At 45.4% G+C, this 27,505-nt stretch overlaps 1 protein-coding gene across 3 annotated transcripts in view; it reads right to left on the bottom strand.

Moving 5' to 3' along the window:
• The window catches only part of TRPT1 (tRNA phosphotransferase 1), a 322,090-nt gene that overhangs the window by 151,995 nt on the left and 142,590 nt on the right, over positions 1–27,505 (bottom strand). For all 3 annotated transcript variants that reach the window (XM_068259617.1, XM_068259618.1, XM_068259616.1), the window contains 3 exons: positions 9,754–9,923; positions 6,461–6,629; positions 2,084–2,140 (listed from right to left, as the gene is read on the bottom strand). In XM_068259617.1, coding sequence (XP_068115718.1) covers positions 2,084–2,140; positions 6,461–6,629; positions 9,754–9,923 — 396 coding nt within the window. The remainder of the gene's footprint in view (positions 1–2,083; positions 2,141–6,460; positions 6,630–9,753; positions 9,924–27,505) is intronic.

Below are 27,505 nucleotides of genomic sequence, written 5' to 3'. Positions count from 1 at the left end.
CGCCCCAGGTTAGATAGTGACAGGGACGCCCCAGTTTAGATAGTGACAGGGACGCCCCAGGTTAGATAGTGACAGGGACGCCCCAGGTTAGATAGTGACAGGGACGCCCCAGGTTAGATAGTGACAGGGACGCCCCAGGTTAGATAGTGACAGGGACGCCCCAGGTTAGATAGTGACAGGGACGCCCCAGGTTCACCTGGTAGCGGAAGAGACGAAAAAGAAAATATGGAAAGGTCAGTACATAGACATATTTACCGTGCTAACGCTGGATGCCTACAATATAGAAAAGTGGGAGAGGGGTAAAGAACATTGCAAGGAAGAGGATGACCAAAGGAGAATGTATAGGTTGATCCCTAGCACATTCCCCAATTGGTCGAGAGCTTTTCATTTCTTTGCCAGTATAGTGGGCAAGAAGACCCCAGAGCAGTGCGCAGCGATGGTCTGTTAATTGGACGGCATCAGGGAAGCATACCACAAGTATGGGGGGAAGGCCTGGTTGCTCTATGACGAGCAATTTCGGCAGAAAATGGCGTTCAGACCGACTTTGACTTGGGAAGACAGAAACATCATGCTATGGATGTCGCTAAGTAGCCCAGCCAAGCCGGAATATGGGAATGGGTCCAAGGGTAACCACGGCACCCCCTTTCAAGCAGCGGCCGGCGGGGCAAACACCTCACCGGCCCAGCAGAGAAAAGGTCTATGCTGGGACTATAACAACGATACTTGTAAGCGGGAAAGCACATGCAAATATAAACACGATTACGCTTCCTGTGGGATCAGCAGGCACCCGGGGGCTGAATGTTTCAAAAGAAACAAAGGCACACAGGGAACCAAAACAGAATCAGGATCTGGAAAGAGGGGGTAACGTCCATTGACGTCGGGGCAATGGCCCCATGGCTGTATAGGTATCCCGATAGGGAGTGAGCCGACCTTCTAGCCTACGGTTTTCGGGATGGTTTTCGAATACCATGCGATTCAGTCGGCAAAAACAACCAATGCAAAAAATTTGAAAGCAGCTCATCAGTTCCCAGAAGTGGTGATGCAAAAAACTTGAGAAGGAACTAGCCATGCAAAGGATGGCAGGTCCTTTTCAGAAGCCGCCCATGCCCAATCTGCACATTTCACCCTTAGGCATCGTCCCCAAGAAAGAGGTGGGTAGGTACCGCCCCATCCATCATCAGCTATTTACCGACGCTGCTGGGTCCACGGGCTTTGCCCCACCCCCCTTTTTTAAGGGTTACGAAGTGAGCGGGAGGGGGCCGCAGGCATGGTTACAATCTCCGCGGGGAAGAAATCTAGCCCTTTTAGAGTTCTTCCCACAGGTGGTGGCACAGTCTGGGGGCACGAACTGGCAAACAAGGCGGTTAGATTCCGCACAGACAATATGGCAGTAGTAACAGCGGTGTTCAATCTGACTTCAGCCTCACCCCCTGTAGTGAGCCTCATCAGGCAGTTCGTGCTCAGGCGTCTACAACATAGCATCAACTTTAGGGCAGAACACATCCCGGTACGGAAAACAGAATGGCTGATGAAAGGGAAGCGCGGGATGATACCCGAAGGCTCATCACGCTGACACTGCTACTGGAATTACTTTGCGCACTGGAGGTACATTGCCGCAGTGAGCATGAAGTCTGCCTGTTTCAACTGGCGTTTGCATAAGCCTTCCATGGTGCATTAAGGTTGGGGGAGCTGATAAGCCCCAGTAAAAAAAAATAAAAAAAAAATAATGCAATAATGGAGTGAGGAGTGGTGGTATAATGTGATAATGTATGCCGAAGGCAGGTGGCAAGGGCATTGTCAAGGGACCTGCAGAGCGCGCAAGCGCCCCGCCATCTGTTGGATGGAGATGTGTGTATTGTAATATGTTTTTCTCCTTTTAATTTCAGTGTTTTTATAGCTCATTTAATGTGTAATGTCGTTACTGTAATAAAGCTGTGGCCTTATAACTCCAATTGGGTGTCATAGCTTCTATTACAGCGATTAGTAAGGTCGGCTCAATTAGGGCCCTACCCTGGTCATGTTACTGCTGCTGCCTGGATAAAAAGAAACAGTGTTTGTGTTAGGAGATAAGAAGCAGACTCACCAGCTATTGCCTTTGGAAGATCTATAAATATTGCTACTTCGCAGTTGCTTCTCATTCCTGTAGGGAGACATATTAACCATTTATTTACGTTGCAACTCAAGCAACACACTGCACTTATGAGCCAGTAATTATTCAACAATGAGATTTGCCAGAGCCACTTCCATTCTCTCATTATCTGGAGTGTTTCTCACAGACCTCAGAACCAAGACTAAACTGTATGGAAAAACAAAAGTTTGCTTTCTTAAAACAGAAAGAATTTGCGATAATTCAGGTTGGAGTGAGCTTGAGATGTCTCCCAGTGCATCACTGCTGAAAATATGCAAATTAACCATCGTTACCCTTAGAAGCTAAACACACCTCCAGAACCGCTTGAATGCAATGATGTGTAAGCTTGTTAATTTGTACAGAGCTAAACTGTATGGAAAATTACACTTTGTGAAAAAAACAATAAAATAAATTTCCGCTAACTTGTGACAAAAATAAAATCTTCTATGAACTCCCCATACTCCTAACGGAATACCTTGGGGTGTCTTCTTTCTAAAATGGGGTCATTTGTGGGGTTCCTATACTGCCCTGGCATTTTAGGGGCCCTAAAGCGTGAGGAGTAGTCTAGAAAACAAATGCCTCAAAATGACCTGAGAAATCCTAAAGGTACTCATAGGACGTTGGGCCCCTTAGCGCACCTAGGCTGCAAAAAAGTGTCACACGTGGTATCGTCGTACTCAGGAGAAGTAGTATAATGTGTTTCGGGGTGTATCTTTACTCATACCCATGCTGGGTGGGAGAAATCTCTCTGTAAATGGACAATTGTGTGTGAAAAAAATCAAAAAAATATCATTTACAGAGATATTTCTCCCCCCCCAGCATGAGTATGTGTAAAAATATACCCCAAAACACATTATACTATTTCTCTAGAGTACGGCGATACCACATGTGTGACCCCTTTTTGCAGCCTAGGTGCGCTAAGGGTCCCAAAGTCCTATGAGCACCTTTAGGCTTTACAGGGGTGCTCACAATTTAGCACCCCACAAAATGCAAGGACAGTAAACACACCCCACAAATGATCCCATTTTGGAAAGTAGACACCCCAAAGTATTCAGTGAGGGGTATGGTGAGTCCGTGGCAGATTTCATTTTTTTTTCACAAGTTAGCAAATGGAAACTTTTTGTTGTTGTCACAAAGTGTCATTTTCCGCTAAAATAAAATCTTCTATGAACTCACCATGCATCTTAGTGAATACTTTGGGATGTCTTCTTTCCAAAATGGGGTCATTTGGGGGGTATTTATACTATCCTGGAATTTTAGCACCTCATGAAACATGACAGGTGCTCAGAAGAGTCAGAGATGCTCCAAAATGGGAAAATTCACTTTTGGCACCATAGTTTGTAAACGCTATAACTTTTACCCAAACCAATAAATATACACTGAATGTTTTTTTTTTTTTTATCAAAGACATGTAGCACAATAAATTTGGACAAAAATGTATATAGAAATTTTACTTTATTTGAAAAATGTCAGCACAGAAAGTTAAAAAAATAATTTTTTTTGACAAAATTCATGTCTTTTTTGATGAATATAATAAAAACTAAAAATCGCAGTAGCAATCAAATAGCACCAAAAGAAAGCTGCATTAGTGACAAGAAAAGGACTTAAAATTCATTTAGATAGTATGTTGTATGACCGAGCAATAAAAGAGAACATATTTCTATTCTTTACTTTTTTAAAATATCAATAGACCACCTTAAAGTCGCATTCGTTTCAACCTTATTAACATCCCAATACAAGCTGCTAAAGAAAAAAATACTTGTGCACCCAAGTGGGTTCCTATCTGTCAGTGAGTCAGGACGATTTAGACTGTGCTAGCCTTGCCCAGCTTTAAGCATCTTATTTTAGTAGGCAGCCAACATGGGCCTGCTGAAAATAGTAAAGGTAGCCATACATCTAGCAATTTTGATTCAATCAAATAAGCAATTGACTTTATTGGGAGACTTTATTGGCCAGTAGATGCAGTAGTGAGCAATGTTGCTATTTTTGCAGATGATACAAAATTGTGCAGAATCATCAACTCTCAGGAAGATAGTGTCATATTGCAACAGGATCTGGATAGGATGGCTATATGGGCTCATACATGGCAGATGAAATTCAATGTTGAAAAATGTAAGGTCATGCATTTTGGTCGTACCAATGGTCTAGCACCATACAAAATAAATGGGATACAGATGGGGACATCAAACTTGGAGAAGGACTTAGGAGTACTGATCGACAACAAGTTAAATAATAGTACTCAATGCCAAGCCGCTGCAGCTAAAGCTAACACAATTTTGGGATGCATTAAAAGGGAAATAAAAACTCGAGATGCTAGCATAATATTGCCTCTGTTTAACTCTCTAGTAAGGCCACATCTGGAATATGGAATTCAGTTCTGGGCACCACATTACAAAAAAGATATTGCAGTTTTAGAGCAGGTGCAGAGACGAGCAACAAAATTGATACGTGGGATGGAAGGTCTCACTTACCAAGAAAGATGAGATAAACTGGGTTTATTTAGTCTAGAGAAAAGACGCCTTAGAGAGGATCTAATTAACATGTATAAATACATCAGAGCTTGGCGGATGAGCTTTTTGTCCCTAGGCCTTCTCTAAGGACTAGAGGACATGATCTGCGCATGGAGGAAAAACGTTTCAGCCATTTATTTAGGAAAGGGTTCTTTACAGTAAGAGTGATTAAGATGTGGAATGCATTGCCACAGGAAGTCGTTATGGCGAACTCTATACCTGCATTTAAAGGGAGCTTAGATGCTTTCCTTGCATTGAAAGACATCCATGGCTACAATTACTAGGTAATGCCTAATGATGTTGATCCAGGGATTTTATCTGATTGCCATCTGGAGTCGGGAAGGAATTTTTTTCCCTTTTGGGGCTAATTGGACCATGCGTTGTAAGGGTTTTTTCGCCTTCCTCTGGATCAACAGGGATATGTGAGGGAGCAGGCTGGTGTTGTACTTTGTTCTCTGGTTGAACTCGATGGACGTATGTCTTTTTTCAACCAAAATAACTATGTAACTATGTAACTTCAGTGTGTGGTTGATTGAAAGTTGATCAACTAGTGGCCCACACACTAAAAAGCAATATCCTATGCAATTTACCTTCACTAATCGATCTGACCAATGTTGTGCCAACATGCTCTGCATGCAAAAAATGATTCAGTGTCAATCAAATGACATGTAAACTGTAGTCAATTCCTATGCAAGCGATTGATATCGTCCATCCTGCTCGATCGACTAGGTTGGTCGATTTGACATGATATTGGCCACTTTCATCGATTGGGCATACTGGAACACACTAAATAATCTCTCGATTCAATGCAATGATAAAGCCAAATCGCTAGATGTATGGCGACCTTGAAATCTTAAAGGAGTCGTCAGGGAAGTTAATAGAAAATAAGTGGTACTTACCGGGGGCTTCCTCCAGCCCATAGCTCCCAGGACGTCCCACGCCGCAGCTCTGCCCGCAGCGATTTGCCGCAGGTCCATCCCGGTCCCCGGCGATGAAGTCAGAGCGACCTCCAGGACCTGCGCAGTCCGCTCCGGCCCACGTGGCGGGGATTGACAGCGCCGCTCGCGCAGGCGCAGTACAGAGCGACCTGTGTAACTAAGCACTGTGTAGGTGATGTTGTTTGAGTGATCAGACTTTGAAGAATACAGAACATTCTGACTGTTTTGTTTAGCTATAACCACACATGCACTGAGAAATCATTCAGTTTATGATCCTTGTGATATGAACTGATAAAATCTACTCTTGAAACCTTCACAGTGCAGATGGTGGCTTGTGCTGATCACAGCTGTTCAAATGCACCCACCATAACTGTGAGATATCAAAAGTCTAAAGGTGGCCATACATCTAGCAATTTGGCTGTACAATCAACCATTTGATCATTTTATAGACTCGAGAGAGAATTGAGTGTGTTCCAGGATGCTCAGTCTATGAAAAGTGGCTGATATCATGTTGAATCGACCAGCTTAGTCGATCGAGCAGGCTGCAAGATATCGATCAATCGCACAGGAATTGGCTACTGTTCACATGTCATTCAATCGACTGAATCATTTTTTTTCATTCAGAGCATGGAGACACAACATCAGTCAGATTGATTAGTGAAAATAAATTGCATAGGATATCGCTTGTAGTATGTGGACCATTATTCAATCGACTTTCAATCAACCATACTGAAGTCGATTGGTTAATGAACTCAATCACTTTGTCAATTAAATTATAATTGCTAGCTAGATATATGGCTACCTTAACACGATTGCACTGCAGATGCAGACTACCATGGTAGTTCAAGATTAACAAAAATAAAACATTGCCAAATATCACATACCACTGATCACTGCTTCACCATCACTTGGGAGCTGCGTAGATAGGTGTATGTGTGTCCGATTCATACGAGAAAGTCCAGACTGAAGGATTGATGACCAGTGGCGGAGATATGTCCCATGTATGGCGTGAGAAGGAAGATCTGTACCAAGCGGGGTTAATGCCACATCCACCTTTAATAATAAATGCAGACATTCAGTCTAGTCTGGACTATTGTAATATACTGCTTTGTGGACTACCAACTAACCGACCAATCTATACGAAACTCAGCTGCTCATCTCATCTCTCTTCTCGCTCTTCCTTTGCTGCTCCTCTCTGTCAAGCTCTTCATTGGCTGCCAATCAGTGAGAGGATCCATTTCAAACTCTTAACCCTAACCTACCAAGCTCTCCACAATCTTTCTCCAATATACATTTCCTCGCTTATTTCCAGATACCAACCCAACCGCAATCTCATATCTGCAAAGGACCTTCTTTTGTCCTCCTCTAGACTCACCTCCTTGCATTCATGTATACATGACTTCTCACATCCCTTAGCCCTCCTCTGGAACGCCCTTACACAACATATCCATAGTTACATAGTTACATAGTTATTTCGGTTGAAAAAAGACATACGTCCATCGAGTTCAACCAGAGAACAAAGTACAACACCAGCCTGCACCCTCACATATCCCTGTTGATCCAGAGGAAGGCGAAAAAACCCTTACAAGGCATGGTCCAATTAGCCCCTAAAGGGAAAAATTCCTTCCCGACTCCAGATGGCAATCAGATAAAATCCCTGGATCAACATCATTAGGCATTACCTAGTAATTGTAGCCATGGATGTCTTTCAACGCAAGGAAAGCATCTAAGCCCCCTTTAAATGCAGGTATAGAGTTTGCCATAACGACTTCCTGTGGCAATGCATTCCACATCTTAATCACTCTTACTGTAAAGAACCCTTTCCTAAATAAATGGCTAAAACGTTTTTCCTCCATGCGCAGATCATGTCCTCTAGTCCTTAGAGAAGGCCTAGGGACAAAAAGCTCATCCGCCAACCTATTATATTGCCCTCTGATGTATTTATACATGTTAATTAGATCCCCTCTAAGGCGTCTTTTCTCTAGACTAAATAAACCCAGTTTATCTAACCTTTCTTGATAAGTGAGACCTTCCATCCCACGTATCAATTTTGTTGCTCGTCTCTGCACCTGCTCTAAAACTGCAATATCTTTTTTGTAATGTGGTGCCCAGAACTGAATTCCATATTCCAGATGTGGCCTTACTAGAGAGTTAAACAGGGGCAATATTATGCTAGCATCTCGAGTTTTAATTTCCCTTTTAATGCATCCCAAAATTTTGTTAGCTTTAGCTACAGCGGCTTGGCATTGAGTACGATTATTTAACTTGTTGTCAATGAGTACTCCTAAGTCCTTCTCCAAGTTTGATGTCCCCAACTGTATCCCATTTATTTTGTATGGTGCTAGACCATTAGTACGTCCAAAATGCAGGACTTTACATTTGTCAACATTGAATTTCATCTGCCATGTATGTGCCCATATAGCCATCCTATCCAGATCCTGTTGCAATATGACACTATCTTCCTGAGAGTTGATGATTCTGCACAATTTTGTATCATCTGCAAAAATAGCAACATTGCTCACTACTGCATCTACTAGGTCATTAATAAATAAATTGAAGAGCACTGGACCCAGAACAGACCCCTGTGGGACCCCACTGCTAACAGTCTCCCATTTTGAGAATGATCCATTGACCACAACTCTTTGTTTTCTGTCCATTAGCCAGTTCCCTATCCATGAACACAGACTCTTCCCCAGTCCTTGCATCCTCAACTTTTGCACCAGACTTTTGTGGGGAACAGTGTCGAAGGCCTTTGCAAAGTCCAAGTATATCACATCTACAGCATTCCCAATATCCATATTAGCATTCACTACCTCATAAAAGCTGAGCATGTTAGTCAAACAGGACCTGTCTTTAGTAAACCCATGTTGATGCTGAGAAATAAGATTATTTTCTACTATGAAGTCATGTATAGTATCTCTTAGTAACCCCTCAAATAGTTTGCATACAACTGATGTTAAGCTTACAGGTCTATAATTTCCTGGATCTGATTTTTTGCCCTTCTTAAATAATGGGAAAACGTGGGCTGTACGCCAATCCACTGGGACTCTGCCAGTTGCAAGAGAGTCACAAAAGATAAGATAAAGGGGTTTATCTATAACTGAACTTAATTCCCTTAGGACCCGAGGATGCATGCCATCCGGGCCAGGTGCCTTGTCTATTTTTAATTTATTTAGTCTTGCCTTCACTTCTTCACCTGCGTTAAAGAGGAGCTGTTAGGTATAGGGTCTCAGAGAAAATAAACACATATATCAGTAGCTAAAGATTGGCTGTACTTACATTACATATGCATTTCACTGTCCACGTTTGGATTTCACAGAATTTGTATATAGTATATGCAGAGAATGATGCTCCTGACAGCTCATGGCAGGTTCCATGTTTGTGAAGCCAAATGTGTCGTCATGTCCTGCCTGCTTCTGATCACAGAACAGCTCATTCTGAATAACACTAGTTTGCAGTGAATATTAATGAGCCATGTGGCTAGGAACAATAGCTGACTCCTGCAGTGTACTCTGCCCAGGAGATTTATCTGTGCTGTGGCTGGACTGAGTTTTAGAAGCTGCTGAAACTTGATCCCGTCTTCTCCTTAGCAGCCGAGGGGAGGGCCCCAGAATGCTTTGCAGTATGTTATGCGGCTTGCGGCTTGCTTAGGTCTAAGCATTGCTGATAAGCATACATCAAAGGTAAGATAGATCTTTATCTTCAGTAATGTCTTTTTGGCTTCCTTCTAAACTGTTTAACACAGGAGACTAGAGGTTTAAATTAGCTTCTGCAGCCTGACAGTTACTCTTTAAGTGTTTAATATTACAGTTAGAAGATTGAGACTCTTCCGCCTCTGTAGTTTGCAACAGTGCTCTCCAATCTGAAATTTTTAAACGCTCCATAAAAACTCACTTTTACCAACAAGCATACGCTCTAACTTAGGCCATTCTCCCTTCGACCTCTGGCCAAGTTGTGCCTCCTTACTTGATAACCTAAAAACACACTGTCTCTAGGTATGAATATTGTATACTATTGTGTTATTTCTCCAGAAAGAGTTGTACTCACTATTGTGAGACACTGTATGTACTTCATTCCAGTTGGCAAGAGCAAAGATAGTGCTAAGCATTCAGTAGTAACTTTCGAACTGGAAAATGCTAATAGTCATTTCTGGGAGGCAGTGTTCAGTGGTACCTACCTGTAATGAGTGTCCTTGGTTTGCTCGGATTTCCAGCTTTTCCTCTGAATTAGAGCTTCTTAACATGAATCTCTGCTTGTCATTGCATCTGACAACACGTTCAATGTCACTCTGAGAAAAGGGGCGGAACTGAGGAAGGGAGAGGAGAGAAGACACAGGAACAAACCCATCTGAAAAAGAAGAAAAAGAAAAAAAGAAAAGCTCATGAGCAGTAAGTAACAACAAGCTGGAACGAGATGCCTAAGGCTCCTTTTACACTTAATCAGTGTGGTGTACGTTAGTACGCATTGGTACACGTTTTTTCCATAGCAGTGCATAGTGAAAAAGATTTCAGTTACAATGCATTAAGTGTGAAAAGTGCCATAGGAAAACATGGGCATTACTTTGAAAATCAGTCGTTCCTGAGGCCTCTTGCACACTGCATGCATTTGATTCAGATTCCGCCTTTTAATCATTTTTTACATCCGATTCCGATTTTTAATCTTTACTGCATGCTGCGTTTTGTGATCCGTTTTTCTGTTGAATGTATTCAGGGAAAATCGGAATTGAAAATCGGAAACGGAATCAGAATCGGAAAACGGATTTGCAGTGTGCAGGGAGACTAAGTGTAAACGGGGCCTTAGTGTAAACGGTGCCTGAGGCTTAGGAATGCATTTATTAGTATGTGGCTGCATAGTGTACTGGTTAAAGTGTACCAGAGCCAGGGCCGGTTGTAGACTTTTTGCTGCCTGAGGCAAACTTGTGAGGATGCACCCCCACCACATGATTTGGAATGATCGCACAGCACCCAACAATTTACTCTGCTTCATTTAATGTTCTCACATGACGTGCTGCAGCTCAACACAATAGCACACTGCAGGGGCGTAGCAATAGGGGGTGCAGAGGTAGCAACCGCATCGGGGCCCTTGGGTCAGAGGGGCCCCGAAGGGCCCTCCCTCAACTACAGTATTAGCTCTCTATTGGTCCTGTGCTCATAAAAATCACTTCTATAGATACTTTGAATAGTGGTAATCACTAACAAACTGTTCCCCATCCCCTTTTTGCACCTCTGACACTGTAGTGGCCATTGGCAAGTTTTAGTGCGCTGTATCAATTGTTATTTATAGAGTGCTTTGGGGGTCCCATTGTAAAACTTGCATCGGGGCCCACAGCTCCTTAGCTACGCCACTGGCACACTGGCTGGCTGTGAGTCTGTGCCAAACAAACTGCTCACCTGCAACCACTCCATTCCTCCTCAGGAAGGTACACCCAGTATAAAGATGCTGCCCCTGAAATCTCTGTGCCTGATGCAAATGTTTCACCTTGCTTCATGAGAGAACTGGCCCTGACCAGAGCTGTCGTAAAAAGAAGATTTGATACTCACACGCAGCTTCCTCCCACAGTCTGCCGTTCGCCCATGATCAGCCCTGGGTAACAGGCTCAGTCGGGTTCAGTCTGGGTCTTCTGCGCATGCGGCGAAAGACATGCATGGCTATAATTACTAGGTAATTCCCGTCGTGTTGATCCAGGGATTTTATCTAACTGCCATCTGGAGCCGGGAGATTTTTCCCTTTGGGGACTGATCGGACAATGCCTTGTAAGGGTTTTTCACCTTCCTCTGGATCAACAGGGATATGTGAGGGAGCAGGCTGGTGTTGTACTTTGTTCTCTGGTTGAACTCGATGGACGTATGAGATCAGCACACTCAAGGAGCTGGATTCACTAACCAGTGATAACTGAGTTATCACGTGTTAAGGCTTTGTACGTGCAAACTAAGGTGCTAAGTAGTTTGCACTGCAAAGCTGTTGCTGTTTGCGTGCTATTTTAGCGCACATATGGCATTACGCTGTGCGTGCAGAAGGTGCTACGCCATTACGTTCTGTTTGCGTGCAAAATCAGCCGCTTCACAAGCTAAGTATACTTAGCATGTGAAGTCATTGCTTATCATGCTACTTAGCATACGAAGCGGCTGATTTTGCATGCAAAGTGATGCGCGCAAAACTTTACGCACAAAGCGTGCAAACTCTTACGCACATATTAGCACGTGCAGAGCCAGTTAGCACATGCTAAGCGGCTTTTCACTGGCGTGCTAACACTTAGCACGCTTTAGTGAATCAAGCCCCAGGTATGTAATGCAAAACTTCAAGTTCTTTTAATGCAGTCCAGGTGGCTGCCAACATCCTGCACACTCAGTCTTAAGCTTTGCTCTACGTGCGACAAAATGCGTAGGGCAGAGCTTAGGACGAAGTATGCAGGATGCTGGCAGCAATTTTATAATCTTTTACATTTAATCAATGGAGTTAAGCTATGCAAGGATGTGTTTGAGCCTAGTGATTGAGAACTGATTCCTTTGAGAAGACAGAGGAAAGACATCAGAACCACAGTGAATTCTGTATTTCTTGTCTGTGGTCGGTCAGCCAGTTTGTCTAGTGAGTGGTTCATTTGTATATTGGTGATTGGGATCACAGGTGGTGAAAAGTAGTACATGTGCACGGTGTTATAAAGAGAGGTAACAACTGGAGTCACCAATACTACGCCATAAGCGATTCTCATTTGGATTTTCTGAAGATTTGTCAGGACAAGGAGCTGAGATTGTGAAGAAATTGATGGATGTTTTAAGCACTGATTGCTGGTCTGCCATTGGTCAGCCTTGAGATCTGGTGAGCGATTACTTCACATGTTAATAGTAGATCGAATCTAAGTCGTTCTGTGTGGAGCAGGACTTTGAAAATTATTGGTACTTTGTGTGTCACTTTACTATGTGGGAGCGCCTACACACACACCATACAATTTACTTACAGTAGCAAGAAAAAGTATGTAAACCCTTTGGAATTATATGGATTTCTTCACAAATTGGTCATAAAATGTGATCTGATCTTCATCTAAGTCACAATAGACAATCACTGTCAGCTGAACCTAATACCGCACAAATAATTCAATGTTCCCATGGACGTATGTCTTTTATCACTACTGAGCGCGCCCAGACTGGTGCTGCTGCTCTCTAAGGCTACTCCAGACATTACATCTCATTTCTGCTACTTTAAACCTCTTAATGGAAAGACTGGACTGAAATTTCAGTGGATTCTAATGTATCACTTCTCCAGCAACACCTATAACCTTTCAGAACACCTGGATTACTTGGGATGGCAAAGATTTAAGCTGGATTGGATCTTCCTTGGTATCACACACTGCTGAACACTGCACACCTTCCTTGGAATTGACCTGAGACCTTAAAGACTTGCTGCCTCTTTGTGCCCGCCCTCTCCCATCCCGTGAGTAACGTTCATCGATTATCTACAGCATCTATGCTCAATAGACTATATTTTTCTACATATATTATATATTATATCTTCAAACTCCTAAACAAAGGACTGTGTTTTCAAATCCATGCTGTCCATCCATACATCTCTGTGTAAGGACAATTCAGTCTACACAGGCCCTTTGATCTCTGCAGGATACCAGCCGCAGCTGAGAAAGTTCACACCTTGACTCTAAATAGGGCCTTTCTCAGCAGGAGCCCTGAGCTGTCTCTTTTGTCCATTCTAATGTGTAAACATCAATATTCAGCAGAGACTCTTTTCCCTGTATACCAACCAAGAAATATCTATCCAATTGACAAATCCACAATAATTCTACTTAAGTCTGTTGGAATCCTCAGAAAGGCTCCAAGAGAACTCTGTGACAAAATCTACAGAGTACAGCCAGTCAACAACCCTAATAGCTCCAGCACAATCCAGCAGATATGACAGCCACACATCTGGAGATTGTTCTCTCCTGGAGCCCTCAATCTCAGACCCTAGCTCCCAGGGTAGCCCCATCAAGGCTGTCCTCTGCAACGTCAGATCAATAAACAACAAAACAGCAATCATACATGATCTAATAGAGTCTTCTGATCTGGCCTGCCTGACTGAAACCTGGCTTTCTGAACCAGTTGGCCCCACCCTGGAGGCCGCCGTGCCAACAAACTATTCCGTGATATACTGCAACAGGAAAGAACGCAGGGGTGGAGGGGTTGCACTTTGCTTTAGATCAGCTTTGAAAATCAGACCACTTACTGTAGGACCTACCAACTCGTTTGAATGCTTGGGGGTGCAACTTTCAGCTGAGAAAAACATTAACATATTGCTGATCTACCGCCCACCAGAAAAATACTCAGACTTCCTTAAGGAACTTGTAGATCTCCTATGCAACCTAACACTGGAACACCCCAGATGGATTGTTCTTGGAGATTTCAATACATGGGTGGATGACTCCTCTTCACAATCTGGAATAGAGCTACCTCGTGCCTTACATGAACTGGGTTTCTTCCAATCAATCAGCTCTGCTACTCACAGGAAAGGTCACACTCTGGACCTTATATTCCATACTGGGCTGTCAATAGCCAATGTGGAAATTAATCCTGTTGCCTGGTCAGACCATCACACTATCCACTTCTCCCTCTCAATACCAGCTGTCAAACACCAGGTCAAGAATCAAATAAAATATCGCCGCTTAAAAGGGCTAACACCTCAAGATATCCGAGATAACCTTAGCTTTGATGAATTGACTGAATCCAGTTTGGACCCTGATACTCTGGTGTTTAAATACAACAAATGTGTGTCCTCCACCTTTGAGACCATTGCTCCTCTGTGCACCAAATATCTTACTCCACACCATTATGCACAGTGGTTTGATAACGCCATAAAAGAGCTGAAAAGACAAGGCCAAAAACTTGAGAGACTGTGGTGCAAATCTCAGTCCCCAGAAGACAAACATGCCTTAATCCTCCACTTGAAGAACTACCAAAAGGTAATCACGGGAAAAAAATCATCCTTTCTATCACAAGAGATTGCAAATGCAGTTAACAAACCAGCCCAACTGTTCCGCACAGTGGAAAAACTCTGCAATCTGCCATGTCAAAAACTTAATATCGAGTCTTCAAAGGACCTCTGTGACCAATTTGCCCATTTCTTCACAGACAAAGTCTCCACTATAAGGTCCGCCATCCAACTTACAGCATCTGAGCCTAATATAGAGCCGAAAACCATTAGCAGAGACAACGTAACACCTTGGTTAAACTTCAAATAAAATTGATGAAGAAGTCACATCAAGCATCCTCCTTCACCTCCGCCTAACTACCTGTGACCTGGATCCTGGCCCAACACAGTTCATGTTGAACTGCCCCGACCTGTTCGTACCGGTATTCCTCAAAATTGTTAACTGTTCCTTACAATCAGGGATATTTCCTGCTTTACTGAAGGAAGCAGTCATAAGGCCTCTCCTCAAAAAACCCTCCCTGGACCCTGATGCAATGACCAGCTACAGACCTGTCTCTAACCTCCCCTTTCTGGGCAAGCTAATTGAAAAAGCTGTCTAGCTCCAGCTAGAAGCCAAAATCCTACAAAACAACAGTTATGACCCATTCCAGTCTGGCTTCAGGAAACACCACAGCACTGAAACTGCCCTCATCCAAATATGCAACCACCTGCTCATGGCAAGAGACAGAGGAGAGTGCTCCATCCTCATACTGCTAGACCTTTCTGCAGCCTTTGATACAGTTGACCATGACATCTTGATAAACAGGCTACAGGAATACTGCGGCATTGATGGCATAGTTCTTCAGTGGTTCCAATCCTTCTTGAGTGGCAGAACCCACAAAGTATCTATGGGCCCCTTCCTGTCCACCCCTGTATCACTTAAATATGGGGTGCCCCAGGGCTCAATCCTCTCTCCTCTGCTGTTCACGATTTACATGATACCGCTTGGAAAACTAATCCAAAAACATGGCCTGACATACCACTACTATGCAGACGACACCCAACTATATCTTTCCTTCAAGCCTGGTGTGACAAACCCAACTCGAACTATAAACGCCTGCTTACGTAAACTACAGCAATGGATGAATGACAACTGGCTGAAACGAAATGCAGACAAAACTGAAGTCCTTCTGATCGGAGGGCAGAGCATGATAACAAAACAACTTAACTTGCAGTCTTCACCACTGGGAATAGGAGGCACGGATCTACGCAGCTCTAATCATGTGCGTAGCCTGGGAGTTCTAATTGATGGGGACTTAAACTTCAGAACTCAAATCTCTGCTGTGGTGAAATCATCCTATTTTCACCTGAAGAACATTGCAAAAATCAAGCACCTCATCCCCCCAGAAGATCTGCCAACCTTAGTCCACGCCTTCATCACATCCCGACTGGACTACTGTAATGCTCTCTACACTGGCCTTCCAAAAAAGGTCTTGTACCGCCTACAGCTGATACAGAATACTGCTGCCAGACTGCTAAGCAACCAACCCCGTCACTGCCACATAACGCCAGTCCTGCACTCCCTTCACTGGCTACCTATAGAATGGAGGGTCCTATTCAAGATCGGCCTACTGACATTTAAATCCCTGAATAATCTAGGTCCTGAATACATGAAAGATATGTTGCAGCTGCGTAGCAATCCCCGCATTCTCAGATCCACAGGTTCTAATAATCTAGTCATATTCGGAAACTTTTGGTCCCAGAGCCTTCTGTCATGCTGCCCCTACGTTTTGGAACTCCTTACCTCAACAGATCAGGACAGCTCCATCCCTGGACATGTTTAAATCCAGACTGAAAACCCACCTGTTCAGTTTGGCATTTGCAGAAATATAACTTTTGTTGTGTGAATACTTCATCCTACTACCAATTACTGAATCTGAGAGAGCCTAAGCGCTTTGAGTCCTATGGGAGAAAAGCGCTATAGAAATGTTATTGTATTATTGTATTATTATTGTATCAACCAAAATAACTATGTAACTATGTTTTTATTGAACACACCATGTAAACATTCATAGCACAGGTGGAAAAAGTATGTGAACCCCTAGACTAACGATATCTCCGAAAGCTAATTGGAGTGAGGTATCAGCCAGCTGGAGTCCAATCAATGAGATTGGAGGTGTTGGTTACAACTTTCCTGCCCTATAAAAAACACACAGCAGTTTTGGGTTTGCTTTTTCCAAGAAGCATTGCCTGATGTGAATAATGCCTCGCACAAAAGATCTCTCAGAAGACTTACGATTAAGAATTGTTGATTTTGTTGGTATGTAGGCAGCACTCAACCTCTCAAATAACCACCACCGTTCACCCAGTGAGGGAGAGAACTCACCCAATGCATGTGACCACTGTTAGACTGGTCAATTCAGCATGTACAATCTCCTGACAATCAATGTCCGAACCAGGTTGTCTCTAGAGTTGTCCCGAACGGTTCGGCCACAAACTTATTCACGCAAACTTTATGGCGAGTTCGACCCATCCCTATACTACATCATTGGGCTAAACTTTGACCCTCTACATCACAGTCAGCAGACACATGACAGCCAACCAGGCTGCACTACCTCCAGGAGCCCCCCCCCCCTCCTTATATAAGGCAGCTGCTTCAGCCATTATCTCACTCGGTGTGGCTGCAGTAATTAGAGAAGGGAGAGGAACCTGCTGTAGACATAGGGAAAGCTTAGTTAGGCTCTTGCTTGGCTTGTTAGCTTGCTCCTTGCTGATACTTATTGCTAAAAAGCACCCAAAACAGCTCTTTTGAGAGCTAATGTTGTTCTTGTGATCTGTTTTTTTTGTGTGACCCACTAACACTTGCATATACAACCCTGCCAGTCAGTCACAGTTGGCCCTTGCTAGTTGCTAATTCCTACTGTGCCACTGCCAGGCCCAGCACATTCAGTGCCTACCTTTTCACTGCACGTGTGTGACAGCTGCACATTTTTAATACCAGTGCGACCGTGCATACCTGTTCACGGTACCTGTGTGTGTGATAGCCGCACATTGTATTGATACCAGTCACTGCATACCTGTTCAGTGCACCTACATGACAGCACGCAGAGTTATATTATATACCAGTCACTGCATACCTGTTCACGGTACCTGTGTGTGTGATAGCCGCACATTGTATTGATACCAGTCACTGCATACCTGTTCAGTGCACCTACATGACAGCACGCAGAGTTATATTATATACCAGTCACTGCATACCTGTTCACAGTAGCTGTGTGTGTGACAGTCGCACATTGTATTGATACCAGTCACTGCATACCTGTTCAGTGCACCTACATGACAGCACGCAGAGTTATATTATATACCAGTCAATGCATACCTGTTCACAGTCGCTGTGTGTGTGACTGCTGCACATTTGTAATACTAGTCACTGCATACCTGTTCACGGTACCTGTGTGTGTGAGACAGCTGCACATTTGTAATACTAGTCACTGCATACCTGTTCACGGTACTTGTGTGTGTGTGTGTGTGTGTGTGTGACAGCTGCACATTTGTAGTACTAGTCACTGTATACCTGTTCCCGGTACCTGTGTGTGTGACAGCTGCACATTTGTAATACTAGTCACTGCATACCTGTTCACTGCACCTGTGTGTGCGACAGCTGCACATTTGTAATATCTGCACCTGTGTAACCGCACATTGTTGTACCAGCAGTCACTGCAACCTTTTTACTGCACCTGTGTAACCGCACATTGTTGTACTAGCAGTCACTGCAACCTGTTCACTGCACCTGTGTAAACACACATTGTTGTACCAGCAGTCACCTTTTCACTGCCCCTGTGTAATCGCACATTGTTGTACCAGCAGTCACATCAATTTGTTCACTGCACCTGTGTAACCACACATTGTTGTACCAGCAGTCACCTTTTCACTGTACCTGTGTAACCGCACATTGTATTAGTCAAGTCAGTGCATACCTTTCACTTCATCCCCCCCAATATGGACAAAACAACAGGCAGAGGCAGAGTCAGAGGCAGGCCACCTGGCAGGTCTGTTCGAGGTCGAGGTGGCGTGATTTGGTGCGGCCCTGGACCAAAGTACAGTGTTCAGAAAGCACATGCCATTCACTTCCAAGATTGCCAGGATGTAGTTGACTATTTAACACAGAACACCTCATCTTCCTCAGCTTCCGCACGGAACCGTGACATATCTTCCTCTGCAGCCACCACTGCTAGTACTAGCACCACATTCGGCCCATTTGACACTTCGCAGGAGTTATTTGGTGGGGAATTAACTGATTCACAGCCATTCTTGTTAAAAGATGATGGTGCTAAGCATGTTTCCCCACCACCTCATATGTCTGAGTTAGGCGCCAGTATGGACGTAAGGTGTGAGGATGATAACGTACCTGTTGTTGGTGCAGTTTTGAAGGTGTCTGATACAAGCAAAGCTTTGGAGGATGATGATTATGATGATGATGATACTGCCATGGATGCCACATGAGATTCTAATAGACAAGATGAACAGGGGGACAGTTCAGAGGGGGAGTCAGAGAGGAGTAGGAGGCGAAGAGTTGCGGAAAGAAGCAGGAGGAGCTCATCATCAGAAACAGCTGGTGGCAGAGTCCGGTGGCATGTATCACCACCTATGGACAGCCAGCCAACATGCTCTTCAAGGTCAGCTGCTGACGCCACCACCAAAATGCCATCATTTCAGGGCTCAGTGGTGTGGAGGTTTTTTTGTGTGTCTGCCTCAGATCAGAGCAATGCCTTTTGTGCTATCTGCGATCAAAGATTGAGTCATGGAAAGACCAAGACCCGCGTAGGGACAACTGCCTTACGAAGGCACATGGAGAAAAAGCACAAACAGCAATAGGAAGACCACCTGAGGAAAAGCAGCAAACAAAGGCAAAGCCACCCTCCGCCTCCTCTTCCTCCTTCAGGTGCCGCATCTTCTTCAGCCGCTTTATCGCTTGCACCTTCACAGCCACCCTCCTCCACTCCGCCTCTCACCTTGAGCACTTCCTGCTCCTCTGCCCACAGCAGCAGCCAGGTGTCCGTGAAGGAAATCTATGAACGGAAGAAGCCAGTGTCTGCCAGTCACCCCCTTGCCCGGCGTCTGACAGCTGGCTTGGCGGATCTGTTATCTCGCCAGCTGTTACCATACCGGCTGGTGGACTCTGAGGCCTTCCGAAAATTTGTGGCGATTTGGACAGCGCAGTGGAAGATACTAGGCCGCAACTACTTTTCTCAAAAGGCGATACCCAAACTGTACCATGATGTAGAAAGGCAAGTGGCATCATCTCTGGCACACAGCGTTGGGTCAAGGGTCCATCTGACCACAGATGTCTGGTCTGCCAAGCACGGTCAGGGCAGGTACATTACTTATACGGCACATTGGGTCAACCTGTTGACCGCTGGCAAGCAGGGAGTACATGGCTGTGTAGCGGACCCAGTTGTGACACCTCCGCGGCTTGCAGGCAGGCCTGCTACCACCTCCTCTCCTTCTCCTACTACTCCTCCTGCTGCTGGCCTGCTGCATTTATTTCTTTATAAATTTATTTATGTATTTATGTATTTATTGTATTTATACGTGACTCCTCCTGCTGCTGCTGCTGTATGTATCCTCCTGCTGTCAGTGATCCCACCGCCAGGGTCCACACAATACATTGCCTGCTGCCAGTGCCACACGTCACTCCTCCTCCTGCTGCTGCTGTATTTATCCTCTAGAAATGGGCCGAACGGACTGCTAATCATGTAATAATTGCCCGCCATAACAGGTTCTCGTTAAAGGATTTAAAGTTAACCCTCCCTTAAATTTTTTTTTTTAAATCATGTTGTGAGCCTAGGGCTCGCTACATGATAGCCGCTGTGCAGCGGCATCCCCCCGCCCGCTTTGATCGCCTCCGGCAATCTGTGATCAGGAAATCCCGTTCGAAGAACGGGATTTCCTGGAGGGCTTCCCCCGTCACCATGGGATGACGTCATCGACGTCGTGACATAAAAGGGAGTCCCGATCCACCCCTCAGCGCTGCCTGGCACTGATTTGCCAGGCAGTGCACGGGGTCTGGGGGGCGGCGCGGCGAACGGGGGCTAATCGGCACGGAGCGGCCACGATCGGAGTGCACACGCAGCTAGCAAAGTGCATGTAGCAAAAAAAAAAAAAATTCCGCAAATCGGCCCAGCAGGGCCTGAGAAATCCTCCTGCGCGGCATAGCCCGTGCTCAGCACGGGCTTACCACCAGGGAGGTTAATTAATTTCACATACACAGCAGGGCCTCGATAGTCCTCCTCCTGTATTGTTATTTTTGGTCACTACCTCGGGACGGGCATGCCTGCCTGCTGCCCTCCTTGGATGCGTAGTGGTAGCCATTTCTCAGGCTCCACACCCTCATTCCCAGGCCATTATCCGGGGTCACAATGGCAGACTTGCCCTCCATAGGATTCTCGTGAAAGGAGATCAAGTGGACTGCCAATCATACAATAATTGCCCACCATAACAGGTTCTCATTAAAGGATTTAAAGTTAATTAATTTCACATACACAGCAGGGCCTCGAAAGTCCTCCTCCTGTATTGTTATTTTTGGTCACTACCTCGGGACGAGCATGCCTGCCTGCTGCCCTCCTTGGATGTGTAATGGTAGCCGTTTCTCAGGCTCCACACCGGATTCAAACCCTCATTCCCCAGCCATTACCCGGGGTCACAATGGCAGACTTGCCCTCCATATGATTCTCGTGAAAGGAGATCTTTTGGACTGCCAACCATATAATAATTGCCCACCATAACAGGTTCTCGTTAAAGGATTTAAAGTTAATTCATTTCACATACACAGCAGGGTCTCCAAAGTCCCCCTCCTGTATTGTTATTTTTGGTCACTACCTCGGGCCATACGTCACTTTTTTGTTTTGTTTTTTTTAATTACACCTATTTCAATGTGATTTCCCTTTAAAAAAAAAACAAAAACGCATCCAAATTCCCGAACACAAATTTTTTACCGAATTTCGAAACCGACAACCAAACCGAATCCGAACCAAATTTCGCGGGCGAAGGTGAATTCGAATCCGATTGTCATGCGGACCCGAATTCGAATGTACCCGAGCCGAATTTTGGTACATCTGAGCATGCCTGGGTGTCACCAACTCCACTGCAGAGCCATGCATTCCATGCTTCCCAGCTGTCAGCAGGTTTACTCAATGTGCAGTGTAAGTGATATACCTACCCTGATTGTGCTTTGAAGACCAGGTCATATGGACTCTTACCCCACCATTGTGAGCCAGAGATGTGGTGACTTGCTTCTGCACATCATGGTATAGGTTTGGTATTGCCTCTTTGAAGAAAAAGTTTCTGTTGTTTACCTTTCCACTGCGGTGCCCCCATTGCTACAAATTTTTTAAATGCCTCAGAGTCCACCAGCTGGTATGGTAAAAGCTGGTGGGCTAAGAGTTTTAAAAAGGCAGCTGTCAGACACCAGGCAAAGGGATGACTTTGAGACATCGGTTTCTCAAACCTGTCCTTCACAGAAACTTGACTGTGGGCAGATGAGCAGGAACTGGCCAAGGTGAGAGGCAGAGTGGAGGATGGTTGAGAAGGATCAAGGAGAGCAGAGGTAGACATTGCTTAAGAAGCTGGACCAGGAGGAGGGTGGCTTTGACTTTTTGTGCTGCTTATGTTCATGTGTCAATCCCATTGTTGTTTGGGATGGGAGATCTGTTGACTTCGCAAACCAGTTGTACCTAGGTGGGATTTGGCCTTCCAATGACTCAGAATCTTATGGCACAGGTTGCAAATGGCATTTCTGTTGTCAGAGGTACACACACACACAAAATGCCACACTGGTGAGCCTTGTGATGATAGCATCCTGGTAGTGGTGCCAACAGCAGAAGTTCGCAGACGTGTTGGCTGGCTGAATCCAGGTGCCAATATATGCTGTTTGCCAGTGCCACCTCCTCCTTCTCTCTCCCCCCCCATCTGAATTGTCCACTTCTTCATCTCTTCTTGTAGGCACCTACTTCACATCCATGGACACATCGTCAGCATCAGCTGCTTCACTTGTATCTGACAACTCACAAAAGGCAGCAGCAGTGGTGACATCACCACACTTCTGCTAATTTTATCCTACCATATGATAGATGATGCGTATACAGTCAGTTAAGAATGAATTTGTATGTCCGCATACAGCTATGGCAGCAGTCTGAAACGTTCGTATTAGGAGCGTTCTCATTGCGGCCATGGCAACCAGGGGCGGAGTAAATTATCATCCAGAAAGAAACATCCAGGCCGGGAACGCACATGACGCGATCCTTCATGTAGGCCAAACCCCGCCCCACATGTGTGAGTCTTCCCTCCCCGCCCACAGCCATACATCACAGCTAGAGGGGAGGTGTTATGTGTATTTTTAATTCATCGTGCCCAGTGCCCTAGCGTGATCTGACAAAGGCAGTGATGCCGAAACGCGTCATCACGCTAGAGGCACGTAGTGACAGCGGACACGCCCCCCTCCAGTGAGAGGACTCTCCCGGACATCGGACGCCACGCTGCTGGCCACAGCCTGGCGGTGCCCACTCCATCAGAGGGACAGAGGTGTCTGCAGGCTATCTAAGAGCCAGATTGTATCTTTTATTTTGTGAGTATCACTTTTACTTGCGCATATTAAACTTTTGTATGGTTTTACACTATGGAGCGCTCTATGCATCTTTTGTAGATCTTTTTTTTCACCACACATTAAGTTCATCTGTGTAATGTCGCCTGGCTGAGTCATGTCAGGTGTAACATCCTTATCTCTGTCCTCTGGCAATTATGTTTGTGCATCACTCATTTCTATAAAGTAATGTGTAAATAACTCCTCTGACACATCAAGTTAAGCGGCTGTGGTGATAGTGGTAGTGGTAGGGCGAGTGGTAAGTCGTGGGGTGCCCAAATCAGAGCAGGAGGAGGATGGTGGTTCTGCATGGAAGCAGTAGAAGATCGGGGGTGCTGTGTAATCCAGTCAACTATGTCCTCAGAATTTGGGGAGTTCAGGATACGTGCCCTCTGAACACTGGGCATTATGCTAGGGCCACAGGAAATCACAGCAGCACAACCCCTGTGGTGTGGCCTGCTTCTGCCTGTTATTTTTTTACAATATTAATATATCAAAAATTAATACCCTACCAGTGAGGAACTGATTGTCACTTCATGCAGGTCAGGTGACAGATGGGGTTTTTACTACCTGCAACAATCACTTCACAAATATAGGCCCTGCCTGTGAGGTCTTATACATGGGCAGAGTGGATACTAGATGCCAGTAGTGGTTCTGGACACTCAGCTGTTTACTTTTTTGGAAACTGAATGTCTCTTTACGCAGGTCAGGTGACAGGTGGGTTTATACTATCTGCAACAATCACTTCACTATATAGGCCCTATACAGGGGGTAGTAGAAGATACTAAATGATGCCAGTAGTGGTGGTGAAATATTTTTGGGTTATCTAGTCGGTTCACTTCTAGGACCAGCAGACCTGTCTCCAATGACTAATGTGTGCACTGGACACAGAGTACTGCAAGACTAAGTAAAATAAAAACAGATAAGGCACTTGGCCAGGATGGCATACATCCTCAGGTCCTTAATTATGTTCAGTTATCGATAAACCCCTTTATCTTATCTTTTGTGACTCTCTTTCAACTGGCAGAGTTCTAACAGATTGGCGTACAGCCCACATTTTCCCATTATTTAACCACTTGCCGACCGCTCACAGCCGGCGGCTCCTGGGGGCGTGTTTGGCCGGCGATCGTGTCACTGGTGACACGCGCTGCCGCCGGCCACAGGCTCCGCCCACCTGACGCTCTAACGGCCGTTCGGAAGTGCCGGCGGGTTATTAACATCTCGATCGCCACATACAAAGCGTATAATACGCTTTTTAATGTATACAAAGCGTATTATACAGGATGCCTGCTGCCCTGGTGGTCCCAGTGATCGAGGGACCACCAGGGCAGGAGGCAGCCCCCTTGTAAACACACATACACTGATTCTGCCCCCTGATCGCCCACAGCACCCCTCAGACCCCCCCCCCCCTGCCGATCACCCCCTCAGACCACAGTTTGCACCCAATCACCCCCCTTATCACCCATCAACCCCCTGTCACATCTGTCAACGCTATATTTCAGATCAGGTCCTAAACTGCCCCATGGAGGCTTCTGATCACCCCCCACACCCTCAGATCCTCCACAGACACCCCCCCGTGTACTGTACACATATATCCTCCCCTGTAATCACCCTCTTATCACCTGTCAATCACCCATCAATCACCCCCTGTCACAACCTGTCACTAACACCCATCAGATCAGACCCTAACCTGCCCATTGCGGACACCTAATCACCCGCCCGCACCCTCAGATCACCCACACACCGCCCTCAGATCGCCTCCAAAGTGCACTGTTTACATCTGTTCTCCCCTCTAATCACCCATTGATCACCCATCAGTCACCCATCAATCACCCCCTGTCACTGCTACCCATCAGATCAGACCCTAATATGCCCCTTGGGCACCCAATCACCCACCCACACCCTCAAATAGCCCCCCGGATCCCCTCTGATCAACTCGCCAGTGCATTGCTTGCATATATTCTCTGTAATCACCTACTGATCACCTATCAATCATCCCGTCATCACCTGTCACTGCTACCCATCAGATCAGACCCTCATCTGCCCCTTGCGGGCACCCAATCACCTGCCCACACCCTCAGAACGCCCTCAGACCCCAGCCCTGATCACCTTGCCAGTGTTTTGCTTGCATCTATTCTCCCCTCTAATCACACCCTGATCACCTATCAATCACCCCGTCACCCCATGTCACCACCTGTCACTGCTACCCATCAGATCAGACCCTAAACTGCCCCCTGCGGGCACCCAAACACCCGCCCACACCCTCAGATCACCCTCAGACCCTGGCCCAACATCCCTCCAGTGTATTATTTACATCTGTTCTCCCCTCTAATCACCCACTGATCACCCATCAATCACCCCATGTCACTGCTACCCATCATACCCATCAGATCAGACCTTCATCTGCCCTTTTGCGGGCACCCAATCACCCACCCACACCCTCAGATCGCCCTCAGACACCCCCCCCCCAATCACCCTCCCCAGTGCATTGCTTGCATCTATTCCCCCCTCTAGTCACACCTTGAGACACCCATCAATCACCTCCTGTCACCCACTAGCACACCTACCCATCAGATCAGGCCCTAATTTGCCCCGTGTAGGCTCCTGATCACTCGGTCAAACCCTCAGACCCCCCCTCAGACCCCCTTCCGATCACCCCCCCCCCCCCCCAGTGCATTGATTGCATCTATTTTCCCCTCTAATCACCCCCTGAGACACCAATCAATCACCTCCTGTCACCCCCTAGCACTCCTATCCATCAGATCAGGCCCTAATCTGTCCCCTGCAGGCTTCTGATTACCCGGCCAAACCCTCACCCGCCCCACCGCAGTGACAGAATTTTTTTTTTCTGATCACTGCTGGTTTCTATGACTTAATTGTGGCTGAGACCAACCGTTATGCCACACAATACGCAACCGCCAATCCAAGAAGCTAAAATGCCCAGTCTTTTTGGTGGAAACCACTCCAAGTTTCCAAACGTAACATTTTTTGGGGCCTTCTCCTTAACATGGGTCTAGTCAAAAAGAATGTACTGCGGTCTTATTGGTCTACGCACCCACTACATCACATGCCAATGTTCTCTGCTTCCATGTCCAGCTCACAATTTGAGAACATCCTGCGCTTCCTGCACTTCAGTGCCAATACAACCTGTCATCTAAGAGGCCACCCTGCTTATAACCGGTTCCACAAAATTCGGCCCTCATAGACCACCTGTCATCAAAATTTGCAGAAGTTTAAACCCCTGAACGTTCATTTTGAGGCATTTGGTTTCCAGACTACTCCTCACGGTTTTGGGCCCCTAAAATGCCAGGGCAGTATAGGAACCCCACCAAGTGACCCCATTTTAGAAAGAAGACACCCCAAGGTTAGGTGTATGATTAGTTCATAGAAGATTTATTTTTTTGTCACAAGTTAGTGGAAAATGACACTTTGTGAAAGAAACAATAAAAATCAATTTATGCTAACGTGTGACAAAAAGTAAAATCTTCTATGAACTCACCATACTACAAACAGAATACCTTGGGGTGTCTTCTTTCTAAAATGGGGTCACTTGTGGAGTTCCTATACTGCCCTGGCATTTTAGAGGCCCTAAACCGTGAGGAGTAGTCTAGAAACCAAATGCCTCAAAATGACCTGTGAATAGGACGTTGGGCCCCTTATTCGTATGTGATTTAATAAATTATGCATTGATTTTTATGCATAGGCGCATGAGTTTTATTTTATATGTTATTGGTGTATAGTGACGGACTCTATATTAACTTACTGCTGCCAAATTCAATAAGTATAAGCGGTACAGCCATTATCACCATTGTTTCAAAAAATAAAATCTTCTATGAACTCACCATACACCTAACGGAATACCTTGGGGTGTCTTCTTTCTAAAATGGGGTCACTTGTGGGGTTCCTATACTGCCGTGGCATTTTAGGGGCCCTAAACCGTGAGGAGTAGTCTAGAAACCAAATGCCTCAAAATGACCTGTGAATAGGACGTTGGGCCCCTTAGCGCACCTAGGCTGCAAACAAGTGTTACACATGTGGTATCGCCGTACTCAGGAGAAGTAGTATAATGTGTTTTGGGGTGTATTTTTACACATACCCATACTGGGTGGAAGAAATCTCTCTGTAAATGGACAATTGTGTATGAAAAAATCCCCAAAATCTAATTTTGCAGCCTAGGTGCGCTAAGGGGCCCAACGTCCTATGAGTACCTTTAGGATTTCACAGGGCATTTTGAGGCATTTGGTTTCTAGACTACTCCTCACGGTTTAGGGTCCCTAAAATGCCAGGGCAGTATAGGAACCCCACAAGTGACCCCATTTTAGGAAGAAGACACCCCAAGGTATTCCGTTAGGTGTATGGTGAGTTCATAGAAGATTTAATTTTTGTCACAAGTTAGTGG

This window comes from Hyperolius riggenbachi, chromosome 11 (genome assembly GCF_040937935.1).
Source record: "Hyperolius riggenbachi isolate aHypRig1 chromosome 11, aHypRig1.pri, whole genome shotgun sequence".
In the NCBI taxonomy this organism is placed as follows: Eukaryota; Metazoa; Chordata; class Amphibia; order Anura; family Hyperoliidae; genus Hyperolius; species Hyperolius riggenbachi.
This window is presented reverse-complemented; position numbering and strand designations above follow the sequence as displayed.